Here is a 12,417-nt window from a genome sequence, read left to right as displayed (position 1 = left end):
AGATCCGACTGGGTGTCGGCCTGGAGCCCCCTGACCCGCATTTTACGTTTCTGGGAATATAATCTGGGAATATAAACCGCCTTTAAACGCTGTAAACGGGACGTTTTACTTTCAACAACGCCGGCGGCCTCGGAAACCACGCAAACCGCTGAACGTGAACATGATGGTCGCCCAGCGATCTCCGTGACGAGAACTGTTCCTCTCATCTTTACGCAGCACGGGTCGAATAAAAAAAAAATAATAATGTGGCCCGGACGTCAGATCCAGCCCGAGAAGACGTGAGGGACACCTCGTCTCCCCGATAGACTCGCGCCTGCAATGAAAGACCAGCGCTGCCGGGTTTCATAATAAATACCTTTAAATACTTTATTATGCCATTCTGTCCATGTTCAAATTCCATATACACAAACAATAACAGAAAACTAGTACAAACGCTGCACATTAATATCAACTAAAAGTGCAAAGTGTTAAAAATGTTGTTCAAAATCCTCACAGCTCCGAAGGTCAAAGACAGAGACCCCAGGGTCAACTAAACACAAAATAAAAAAATGGGGGCACTCGTTTGGGAAGGGGTCGTGTTTGAGGGGTGGGCCGAGGTCAGGTCACACGTCACCATTTACAAACACGCGATGGGACCGGGTCCGGCAGGGTTTTACACCCGCCGTCGTGCGTGTGTGTGTGTGTGTGTGTGTGTGTGTGGAAGATGAAGTGTCTGGATTTGAGTTCCTGAGTTGGAACGTGTGCGCGGTGATGGCGAGCTCGGAGTAAAAGTCGCTCTCGGTCGTTAAGGCGCGTTCGTGGCTCGGGATCTCGGTTTACGCGTCACGTAATAAACACACACACACACACACACACACACACAAAACGTCACTAGTGATCTCCGCTTGAGCCGCGGGAAAAGGGGGGCGGGACGGACAAACACACCTGTCAATAAATAGAAAGCATAAATTAAAACGTCCACGACGAAATATTCTATAAATAACGTGTTTTTAAAAAAAAACAACACACACACGCACACACATACACACAGCATTGCCTTTGGCATGACGTCAGAGTCCGTTTCCCTTGGAACGCCGAGTTCGCACGCGTGCGCTTTTGCGCATTTGGAGAGGCCGCTCCGCGCCGCTCAGGACCGCGACAAGAAGCCGCCGGACAGCGCCGCCGCGTACGGGGGCAGGGTAGTCCTCAGCGAGTCCGAGACGAGCGCCGGCGGCGAGCCGGACAGGCCGTAGCCGGCGGCGCCCTGCTGCGCCCCCGCGACGTAGTACCCGTCGTGCCCGGCCAGAAGCCCCCCGCCGTAGCCGCCGGACAGGATCGGGCGGGGCGCGTCGGCGGCGCCGGGGGGCAGCAGGGGCGCGTAGGGCCCGTGGCCCTGGCCGAGGAAGCCGTGCGCGGAGCCGCCGTAGGGCGGCTGGTGGAGGGGCAGGAAGGGCGACAGCTGCCAGTACAGCGGGCCGCCGGCCGAGGGGCCGAGGGGCGCGAAGCGGAGGCCGCGCTTCATCACCAGCTTGCCGCGGGAGGTGGCCGAGCGGCGCCGGAGTTTGCCGGTGGTGCCGCCGATGAAGACGTCGTCGCTGGACGGGTCCAGCATCCAGTAGTTGCCCTTGCCCGGGTCGTCGTAGTGGCGCGGCACCTTGACGAAGCACTTATTGAGGCTGAGGTTGTGGCGGATGGAGTTCTGCCAGCCCTGCTTGTGGTCGCGGTAGTACGGGAAGTTCTTCATGATGAACTCGTAGATGCCGTTGAGGGTGAGCCGCTTCTCGGGACTCTGGCGGATCGCCATCATGATGAGCGCGTTGTAGCTGAACGGCGGCTTGTCGAACTTGCCGCCCTTGTCCGGCTTGGCGGGGGCCCCGGCGGCCGCGTCCGCGTCGGGGCGCTCCGGGGACTTGTCCGAGTCGGAGCCGGAGCCCGAGCCCGATCCCGCCGCGCTGAGCTCCGACGTGCCGGTGTCCGCGCCGGCGTCGCATTTGGAGGGGAGCAGCAGACTCTTGATGCTGAACGAGGTGGACTTCTGCACCACGCTCGGCTCCCTGTGATCCCCCATGCCGGGTCGGAAACGACCCCCCCAAAAAAAAAAAAAAAAAAAAAAAAAGAAAAGAAAGGAGAGAAGTCGTCAAGCGCGACCGGACGGAGACATGACGCGCACGACGGGGCTTCTGGCGGCGGAGAAATTGGTCATTAAGGAAGCCGCGTCTCGGCGGGCCACCTCACCGAAGGGGGCGGAGCTCGGAACTCTCGCCCAATCCCTCTCCACAACGCGCAGCCGAGGTTGCCAGATATGTCCGCGGAATCACCGGCTTCTGTAATTCGTTCGAAATTAAAAATACATGTTTTGTTTGTTTATTGTTTTATTTGTTCATTCGCATGTGTTAAAACCGCCAACCCCTCGAAAAGCGGTTTGTCCAACTTTTACCACGTGAAAAGCGCGACCCTGGCAACCCAAATAGAAACGCGAACGTCGGGCGTTACGCACGGGAAATAGGAGGAGGCACCCAAATCGCTCACCTGCGCGGAGAACGTTCGCTCCAGACCCCGCCGTTTTTTGGGGACGTTGCGCCCCCCCCTCAATTCCAGCGTGATTGAATCGGGATTAAACGCACGACCGAAATGCTGAAATCGCGCGATCTTGGAGGAGTGTGCGTGACGCGGGCGCCCCCAGCGGCGGCGGCAGGCAGCGTCGCGCACGGCCCACGCCGCTTTCGCAGAACGAAGCGTCGCCATCAATTATTCACGCGAGCCCAGGGATACGTGGCTATATAGGCGGGGGTACGCAAACTTTCTAAATAATTCATCACAAGCTGTCGGTTTCCGCCGCATCCGGAAACCACGCATGCGTGCAGGACAAGCAGAATTAAATAAACCCAAAACACTATTAATTATTTCCGCCAATTATTAATTTTGCTGGTTTAAACGAGCTTCTAATCGCATAATCGAAAAAAAATCGTCAAATTTTAAATAGGATCTGCTCGTAAAACCGATAAGCACATCCGACTCCTGCCTTATTAAACTTTCTTCTTACGTTTTTATTTTTATTTAGATTTGATGTCGTTTTTTTCGTTTAAATTCAATGTTTTTTTCTTCTTTCTGGTCGTTTTTGCGCAATATAATAAAAGCAAATGTAAAATACCACATGCATATTCCCGAGCTCCTTCCAGGAGAATTTGGTACCGATCTTTATTGATGAAACATTTTACATATACGTGAAAAAGGAGGCTAATATCCGACTTCATATTCTACATCGTTAAACGATTAAAACCAACGACTTAATTATTTAATATGGTTTGTATATTTTTTTTGTTAAAGCAACAGTTGCGTAATAAAATTATTCAGCCCATTATTACCAAGTCGATTAAAATCTAATTCATTCGATTGTGTTTCAGCATAATTACTAAATTAATTTACACGTTCATAAATATACTTTTATGTACCGTAAATGAGTACGAATTTCTGCGATACTGAATTCTGTGCATTAATGTAAATTCACAATTGCTTGATATGATTAAGATGTATTTCACGTTGCTCACTGAGTATAGAAATTCATCTTAATTCTTCGTTGAAGTGAAAAAAATCATACAAATAAATTAATTTCCGTGGATTCAACTTCGTACATTTGCTGCTATTTCTGCAACAGAAAGCATCTGCAACCGGCCAGAAATCAGGAAAAAGGCGAGCGGAGCTGCGTGGAATAAAGCAACTCACCGGTATCTGCACGGAACATGAGAGCGCAGAATAGAAATAAAAATAGAAGTAATGATTCATTTTGATTAATAAATGGTTACGCCTTTAATGTTTATTTTACCGGAATTAAATAAGAATATGAAATCTTCCTACAGTCTGCCCTGCAGTCAAATTCCTGATAACCAGGAGCTGACATCCATCAAGGATGGTCCAGTCGTCAATATAAACGGGGTTAAGGAAGCGACCCCGTAATCAGAAGGTTGCCGGTTCGAATCCCGACCCCCCAAGGTGCGACTGAGCAAAGTACCGTCCCCCCCCCATACACTGCTCCCCGGGCGACTGTCATGGCTGCTCACTGCTCACCAAGGGTGATGGTTAAAAGCAGAGGACACATTTCGTTGTGTCACCGTGTGCTGTGCTGCAGTGTTTCACAATGACAATCACTTCACTTTCAAACCCATCATCCCTCATTTCTGTCGAACTATTTACAAAAGTATGGAGCAGAGTGCAAATAGCTGTCCTTGAGAGCGATCTGGCATAAATCTTTAATCAAACAGATTTTATTGCATCAATAATAAAAAATGGACAAGCACACCAATGTATATTCACAGCCCACACAAACTAGCAAACATACAGTCACACTTAAAATCACACTTAAAGTGATTTGTTGGGTTAACTTCATACATTTATTACACCTATTTCAACAAATTTGAATAATGCTGTTTGAAACTATAGTTATAGAAGGGTCTATAAGGGCCTGCCTCAGTTTCAAATAGCATAGTTCATTTTTTCATTTACATTTACATTTTACATTACATTCAATTTACATTATTCATATTACATTTACAATGTACAATGTAATAATTCAAATGTGTGGAAATAGGTGTCATGATTGAATTAAGTTAACCCAACAAATAATTTGTTTGAGTGCATGCACATGTATACACAAACTGCACAGTTCTACACACACACATTTACATTTACATCATTTATCAGACACCCTTATCCAGAGCGGCTTACAATCAGTAGTTACAGGGACAGTCCCACCCCTAGAGTAATGGTAGTAAGTGGGATCTGAACCTGGGTCTTCTGGTTCATAGGCGAGTGTGTTACCCACTAGGCTACTACACACACCTGAGGGCTTTTTTTGTTGCGTTATGCCAAAAACACTACCAAAGCCAAACCAATTCAGAGAGAGTAGTGTGTCGTTCAGAGTTCAGGCGGCTCATACAGCATTCCGGCGCAGTGTCATTAGAATAATACTCATACTATAATGATACTCATAATAATTAGGCCTGTGATTCACAGCCAGCAGTCTTCTACTGTGACCAGGCAGTCAGAGTCGAGTTTCGCTGTGCGGTACGGAGACCAACCGAAACCTCAGCTGTGCACAGGTGTACCAAGTGGGTAAAAAAGAATGAGCTAATCATCATGATAAGCAGTTACGTACTGAATGTGCATGTTTACGGCATGTAGGAAAGTTCAAATCTGGGCCGACTGAATCGACACGTTTGTTGCAGCGATTGTTTTAAAATATTAAGGTAAAATATTAAAGTGCAGGGTGCGCAGGAGTGGCGGCAATATGGCCACCTAACCGGGCATAAAACCTGAGTGACGGGCAAACGCGGTCACAAATGGCTTTGATTGGCTGGCGCTTGCGAGTTTTTTTTAACAAGCAGTGCTCAGTGATCAAGCCACGCGCTGGGCATCCATCACAGCCAGCTTTATTCGCGACCGATCGAGGTCAATTAGTGACAAAATTGACCCAGATACATGCACATATTTCATAAGAAAAAATCCAAAGGTCTCCATTTGTGTCTCCTCATCCCTCCTGGCACCCTAGTGCGGCATGCAAAGGTCAGGTGACCACCCAGGGACCGCCTGCCCCCTTCGTGCCACAGCGACGGAGGCTAACGTGGGGACACAAGGCAGGACAGGCCCTCGGCCGCGCCTCCAAAATGGCCGCCTGTCCGGGTCAAGCGTCACGGATCAGGGGATTAGTTCATAATTAAGAGGAGCGGGGGAGCTTGCCGTCACGTGTCCAGCTGGCCGGGAGCCCGTGAACGCGGGATGGCGGCCGGTGACCACACGTGGCAGAGCGAAGCGTCTGGGAACAGCGCGAGTGGACGGATCACGCCTGACCCCCCCCCCGATCACGCCGTTTGTGTTGTTGCCTTACGGTCACGGTGGCGTCGTTGTGCGCAGATGTCAGGCGCGCGGCGAAGTTGTCAGCTGTGTTCCGGCCCCTCCTCGGAGATCCTCTCCGGTGTGACAGACGCACACACGCTCATATATAAACAAGGCCACACACTCACACAGAAGCAAGCAGCTGAGGTCCGCGAGGCAGGACAAATATGGGCCAAGTATTCCATGAAGCTTCCGTCTAAATCACACCAAGAGCTTCGGAATCATCGTCGTAGGTTCACAGCGTTCCTTCTGGGATTTCTGGGTTTCCAGGCCGGACGTGCTGGACCTTGTGGCTGCCCTTTGACCCGGACCCTGGGCGGGCAACTGATGAGGGGCCGCGTGATCCCTCCGGAGCCGCCCCTGGCAAATCCCACCGGCTTTCCAGACACAGCTTTCCGAGGCGGAGCGGGAAAACAAACAGGAACCCAGATGCCGCTGCAGATGAGGCCGGAGCCGAGCTTCTCCCAACTCGCCACTGAACAGCTGCATCTCCGCACGGCGAGGAGCCTGCGGCGAAAAGAGACACAGCCGCCGGGCCTTGTGTGTGAAGGAAGAGTGAGTGCGGCGGGAAGAGAAGCTGCACGGCACACGACGAACTGAGACAACGATCCGGATGGTTTAAGGGAGCAACACAGGCCCTTTTCTTGCAGGTGTGCGCAATTTCGGTTGCACCAGTGCGACACAGAGCAACCAAGCATTTACATTTACAGCATTTACCAGACGCCCTTATCCACAGCGACTTACAATCAGCAGTTATAGGGACAGTCCCCCCCTGGAGCAAATTTTTGTCCACTCCTGCTAAGGGACACAATGGTAGTAAGTGGGATTTGAACCTGGGTCTTCTGGTTCATAGGCGACCACCCAGAAGCCTCCTACTCACATCATTGGTCGGCTTTTACATTAGTTCAATCTGTTTGCTGTCTCTGTACTTATATCTGTATGCTTGTAGGACATTGACATGGGAGGAAATTTCTAAATGCTTCGATTTCTTGTGTGTGACGTCACATAAGCGCGCTCATGCGGTTTCGTTGCTGTTCGCGCCATCTATTGGCGGCTAATGTAAACGAAATACAGTCATCTGCAACATATGCAAAGACTGCAAAAAAGAAAGCAAATTACAGATTTAAACCAACAAACAGACAGATAAAAATATCCTAATTTATTTTGAACAAAATATTTAAAGATCAGAACGGTTAGTGAAATAATTTAAACAATTTAACATTTTTTAAAAACATTTAAACAAAACAATTGCTAATATCTACGACTAAATGTATGATTTAGCTGATCCCTCTGCTGATCATCCCTCCCCCCGTTCTAATAAACCTCCGTTTATGGCCCGCTGAATGGCGCAGGTCTCGCCGCGCAGTGCGCATGCGCAAGGCCCGGCCCGTCTGTATGCCGTCTCGGTCCGTGTCGGCCCGCAGCCCGGCCGCCGCACGCCTCTCTCCCGTCGCGCTTCTCCTCGTCCTGCTCGCAATGTCCGCCGACGCCGACGGTGCGAAAGTCGCGTCCGTGGATTTCGAGATATTCGGCGATGTTCAGGGTGGGTATCCGCCTGCGTGGACGAGCAGGCCCCGCCTCCGAAAATAGCCGCAGGGCGGCCTGTTTCTGAAAATGAACAGAAACCTGTAATAATTCATTTAAACATTGGTTTAACGTGTGTATGTGGGGAGATAAGGAAGGTTTAACACGTTGGTCTATGGAAAAATGTACTAGTGGGAAAAAAAATTAATTATTCTTTCAAATTATTCTTTCAAATTACAGTCGAGATTAATAATCTATAGAAACTAGTACTGAGGTGCATTTTTTTCTCCCGTTGCAGGAGTCTGCTTCAGAATGGTGAGGGAGCAAATTGCATGCACGTAAAAAAATAATAAATGCTTTAAATGTAAAAAAAAAAAAAAGACAAATGCAATCTGTGTTCGGCCTGTTCTGTGCAGTACACTGAGGACGAGGGCAGGAAACTCGGCCTGAGCGGCTGGGTGAAGAACACCAGGCAAGGAACGGTGGTGGGACAGGTGCAGGGTTCCCCAGAGAAGGTCCGAGAGATGTAAGCGAACGCATTTTTTTATTCATTTGTCCACGCTTTTTTTTTAGGTCTTTGCTTCTTAAACTACATAACATAACTACATACACCTCAATATATGCACCTACTAAATGCCTTTGAGAAGATATATTAATATTTTGTGAGGAATTTGAATTTGGATGTTCTGAGTTCCAACACCAGATGTCACCATTTTCCTTCTGATGCCCTTGTCTCTGTGGAACTCTCTAGAACAGTTGTTTTGTTTTTTTTCCTTTTCCCCCCTCTCTCTGCAGAACCACACCGGCCGATATGGACTATGATGATATAATATTCCGAGGGCTAAGTGGTTCAGGCCGTTCAAATGGTTTGCAGCTCAGTGTACGCAGTGTGCAAGGAGCAAATTGCAGGATTGATCCGTAAAACACTCAGGATGTGAGATGCTAAATGGTCGATTTAAGCCCTTCGGCCGCGTGTGCACGCGCCATCGTAGCTGCGGCGCAGGATTTTCCCCAACAGGCTTCATCAAAACATCAAGTAAATCGCACAAAGGATCTCCTGCAATCAAAGCAGACCTCGTCCCAGAAAGATGGTGGAGGGCGTCTGGGGAAAGAAAGACAGATGTGGGGCAGTACAGGGAGGGTGAGCTGCTGATGATGTCACTCGGGGTGGGACGGGGTGACGAGAGGCCGGGGTTTGGCGGGGCCACGCTGGTGACATCACTCAAACGCGAACCAGACGCTCCGGAGAAAGAGGGCTCCACCCAACACAGACAGCTGGAGAGCATCATCTCCCACCGAGCTTATCGGCGCGTTAGCGCTGCGTACGAATCCAATTTTCCCCGCCATTATTCACGTTAGGAGCGAATTTCATCGGTTCCAGCGCTGTGTGGGAACACAAGGCCGCCCTGACTTCGAACTTCCGTCCACTAGTGTCCAGATCGGGCGGATTTGCAGGCCTACGCCACGTCGGGGCGTGTGTGTGGGATCAATGGAGTGCACGTCTGATCGCCAGGCTACGGCTTTTAGAGCGCTCTCGTCCCCGCCCCCCTCACTAGCACGGGGCGCAGGAGTGATGGGAAATGTGTTTGCGCATTAAATATTTAAAGAGACGGCGCAAGGAAGGGTGGGAATATTCTTCTCCTCGCTTTTCCCCCCTTCCCCTGTCCTCCTTTCTCCCCTCCGCACAAAGGACGTGTAAATTTGCCCGATGACATGTGACAGGCCCGTCAGCCCTCTCCTCCGGCGCGGGTGGGATTGAAAAAGAAAGTCTGGAACAGCCGGCGCGTGAAGCTCGTTGGCCGTGGCTTCGGCCCCATAAAACCAACAAGCCGGGACAACGGCTTCCTATCGCCGCCCCTCGGCCTTATCAGGCTTCCTCGCGTCCAGGAACCGCAGAGCGTCCCCTTCCTCCCGATCACAATGAGGACCGGCCAGAGCTTGGCTGGGTCCGCGCGGTGACAGGGCGGGAGAGGAAGTGGGACAGCCAGACGGGACGTGCTTTTTCGTGTGGAGGGGAGTTCGATCTCACGCCCGTCCAGCGGGGTCGTCGGGGTTCGCTTGGATGATGCAATTGTGTGGAACAACAGATGTGTTGGGGTGTGTGCTGTGCATGTCACATAGAATCTTATTGCAGAGACGGGGGTCAGAAGGAGTGGACGGCCCGCCCAAATGGAACAAATACATATCTATTTGGACCGTAGATGCACTGAACCCCCGACACACATTTCCCCCAAAGTCCATTAAGGCAACGTGTCTTCTTCATGACGGTGGGTAACGCTACAACTAGCGCCCCTAAGTAAAGCTTGGCAGGGAACCATGCATAATTCCTCAACGTTACAATATGAATTTGTCCAGATGTGTGTGCGCAGGTGTTCAGACGTACGATTGGCTCTCTGCCCTGTTGTTCTGTCCTCTCATTGGTCAGACGTTCATGGGTATTTTCATAGTTTTTGCTTTCGTGGGTGGGGTTTCCTCTACACTGAGCACACTCCCCAATGATGTCATGTCATTCCTCCAACTGCAACCCAACGCCGATGTTCTGATAACACCCTCTGGTCCTTCCTTCCCCCAACAACTACTCTTTGGTCATCGATGGGCACGCTAATCGCTGGAATTTTTGTCCGTCACTCAGCTCCGTTTCGACGGAGACCAGGTCTGAATGCTGAAGACTGCAGTTGTACACGCGCCCGGACAGACAGACAGGAGCACGAGCGCCGGCTCCTTCCTGCTCTTCAGGGCTAATTCATTTAGGGGTCATCAGAAGAGCCCAAGTATGACAGGAAGGAAGACGGGAGTCCGGCTCTTCACTAATCTCGTTCCCTCTGCCCTCACATGTGTGATTGATCCCAGCACCGCGTGGGTCATTTTGTCGGCCTACGGATTAGATTTGTCTACAATTGAATTTAGACGCCGGGCTTGTGAAGGCCTAAGCCTTCGAAAACAATTCATTTAAGAATACGCAGTTTTGTGCGTTTTTGCCTTTAATTGAAGGCACGTAGCTTCATGGAAGTTTGGGGACTGACTGACTTTACATACATCTCTTTGTTTAGGAAGAACTGGCTGAGCAAAGTGGGCAGTCCCACCTCTCGCATCGACCGGGCCGAGTTCACCAATGAAAAAGAGATTTCAAAGCCGGAGATCCGAGGCTTCAGCACTCGCCATTAGTTTTGTAATAAGTTCAGATTGAGGCATATCATTTTGGTGTTTAATAACCTTTACTAACATGAACATAACATGCAAAATATGCGCTTTTGAAATCAAGAATGCATAAAAGCATCTAAATAATGTTTTTTTTTTTTTTAAATATTATTGTATTAATCCATTAATAGTGTTATGGACTCCATTACTTTTAAATGATACACAATCTTACTGCACAATTAGAGAAAACATTGCCAAATTGAATTTTTAATATACAATAAAATTGCGAATATTGTCATTATGTGTTCGGCTGTGTGATTTTCTTTTGTTAATCAGAGTGACGATGGAAAGATATGCAACACAAAAATCTTGAGTCATGCAAGAAAGGGGACAGCTATAGCTATAGCTATATAGCTATAGGCTGGGCCCTCTGAAGTCACACTAAGCCTGGTGAAAAAATCAGCCAATCACAGTGGCCCCCCAGAATGCATGTGGCTCTGTTTCCATGGCAAGATTTATCAAGCTGTGTGAAGCTCCCTTACCGTGGTAGGCATCAAAGGTGGCCATCTTTGTTGTTGTTTATAAACAAGTTCAATGTACAACATTACCCACAATGCACCTGTTTTGCGTCGCTTTTTTTTTTTCTCCCAGCATGCTTTTTCGCTGCATATGGGCTGGTGGGCAGGCCGGAATCCTCTTAGCCGACGGTGGTGAGATTACGGAGGGCAGGCCTGCCACCCGGATGAGGAGTAAAGCACTGGGGGGAGGGGTGCGAGGCCAGGGGCTGGCTGCTTTTTTTGTTTTTGGTTTTTTTAGAATTCCATCCTTCTGTCATAAAAAGCATTCTGGAGTCCCAAGGTCACGTGCGCTTGATGTTTTGAAACCTGCGGGTTCGAATACTCACGGCAAGCTAATATGACATTCAGACAATATTTATGTTTTGCCAGAAAATATGAGTTAATGGTTCGGATACGGTTTTCTCCGTAACTTTGTTTAATGACTGAATGAGTTTAATGGACAAGCCAGTTCAGTAAGAGTCTCGTTTAATCTCTGTATGACTCAGAGCTGTGCCAGAGACAGAAATAATTGGATCAGAGGCTTGTGTGGGTCTGTCCTCCAGCTGGACTCTCTCTCAAGGCAAGTATGATTTGGGATGTTAAGGCTGCCCAGAGGACAGGGTGCATCTAAGATGGCCGAGGGCGTGGCCTCCATCTGAACATTATGGTGTTGCCCAGTATGGCAACAGGCATAACCTTTAACTGTACTGTCCATTATGTATATATGCTGTCCATGCTGTTTACTATGTATATCTCTGGCTTTGATATCTCTACGTGTAAATTTTAATTAACAAACTCATTAAATTATTAGAAATCAATAAATCTCCATATAGCATAATCTATAACATATGTCTTAACTATAGCAAAAGCCCTTGCTAAATAATGAGGAGTAAAGTGGTTGAAAAAAATGCAATAAAAGCAACTCTGGCAGGATGACAGGAGGTCAGCTTGTTTTCCTGCGAAATATTCTCAGAAGATTTGTGCTCTTGGCAAATTCATGGACTACCTGGCATAGCTAAAAGGGCGCAGACTGGCATGTTGTGCCTTTCAATAGCAACAAAAGCAGAGAATTAGCTCGGCTGTTATCTAAAACGGAAATGCTCGACTTCAAACTTACCAGACTACAGTAACAGACCGGCCTTTCTGCCTTCTTCAATAGGCTAGTGTCTTTGTTTCGCAGCTGTAAGCGCTATCGTTGCCTAGCGAGTGGAAGCTAACGTTGCCTAGCAACAGGCGCCATGGGTAAGTAGTTGGCCGCTCGCAGCCGAACTCCGAGGACAACATGCACCAGGCCGCTGAAATGAATTTACCGCGGAGGAAAAAAGTCCAC

At 49.0% G+C, this 12,417-nt stretch overlaps 2 protein-coding genes across 3 annotated transcripts; one reads left to right on the top strand and one right to left on the bottom strand.

Moving 5' to 3' along the window:
* Positions 1–340: 340 nt before the first annotated feature.
* On the bottom strand, positions 341–2,062 carry foxg1b (forkhead box G1b). Its single transcript, XM_028972446.1, has one exon. The coding sequence runs from the start codon at positions 2,045–2,047 to the stop codon at positions 1,127–1,129; it is 921 nt and encodes a 306-aa protein (XP_028828279.1). The 5' UTR covers positions 2,048–2,062; the 3' UTR covers positions 341–1,126.
* Positions 2,063–7,220: 5,158 nt separating this feature from the next.
* On the top strand, positions 7,221–10,828 carry LOC114785884 (acylphosphatase-2-like). Of its 2 annotated transcripts, XM_028972532.1 has the most exons (5): positions 7,221–7,411; positions 7,691–7,707; positions 7,809–7,918; positions 8,188–8,272; positions 10,443–10,828. In XM_028972532.1, exons 1-5 carry the CDS (start codon positions 7,240–7,242, stop codon positions 10,506–10,508), a joined length of 450 nt encoding a protein of 149 aa, XP_028828365.1. In that variant the 5' UTR covers positions 7,221–7,239; the 3' UTR covers positions 10,509–10,828. The 2 variants fall into 2 exon arrangements, with proteins under 2 accessions (XP_028828365.1, XP_028828366.1); XM_028972533.1 differs by lacking the exon at positions 8,188–8,272 and having other exon boundaries at positions 7,222–7,411.
* The last annotated feature ends 1,589 nt before the right edge of the window (positions 10,829–12,417 follow it).

Source organism: Denticeps clupeoides, chromosome 3 (genome assembly GCF_900700375.1).
Source record: "Denticeps clupeoides chromosome 3, fDenClu1.1, whole genome shotgun sequence".
NCBI lineage: Eukaryota > Metazoa > Chordata > Actinopteri > Clupeiformes > Denticipitidae > Denticeps > Denticeps clupeoides.
The sequence above is the reverse complement of the archived record's forward strand: the minus strand, read 5'-3'. Positions and strand labels throughout refer to the sequence as shown.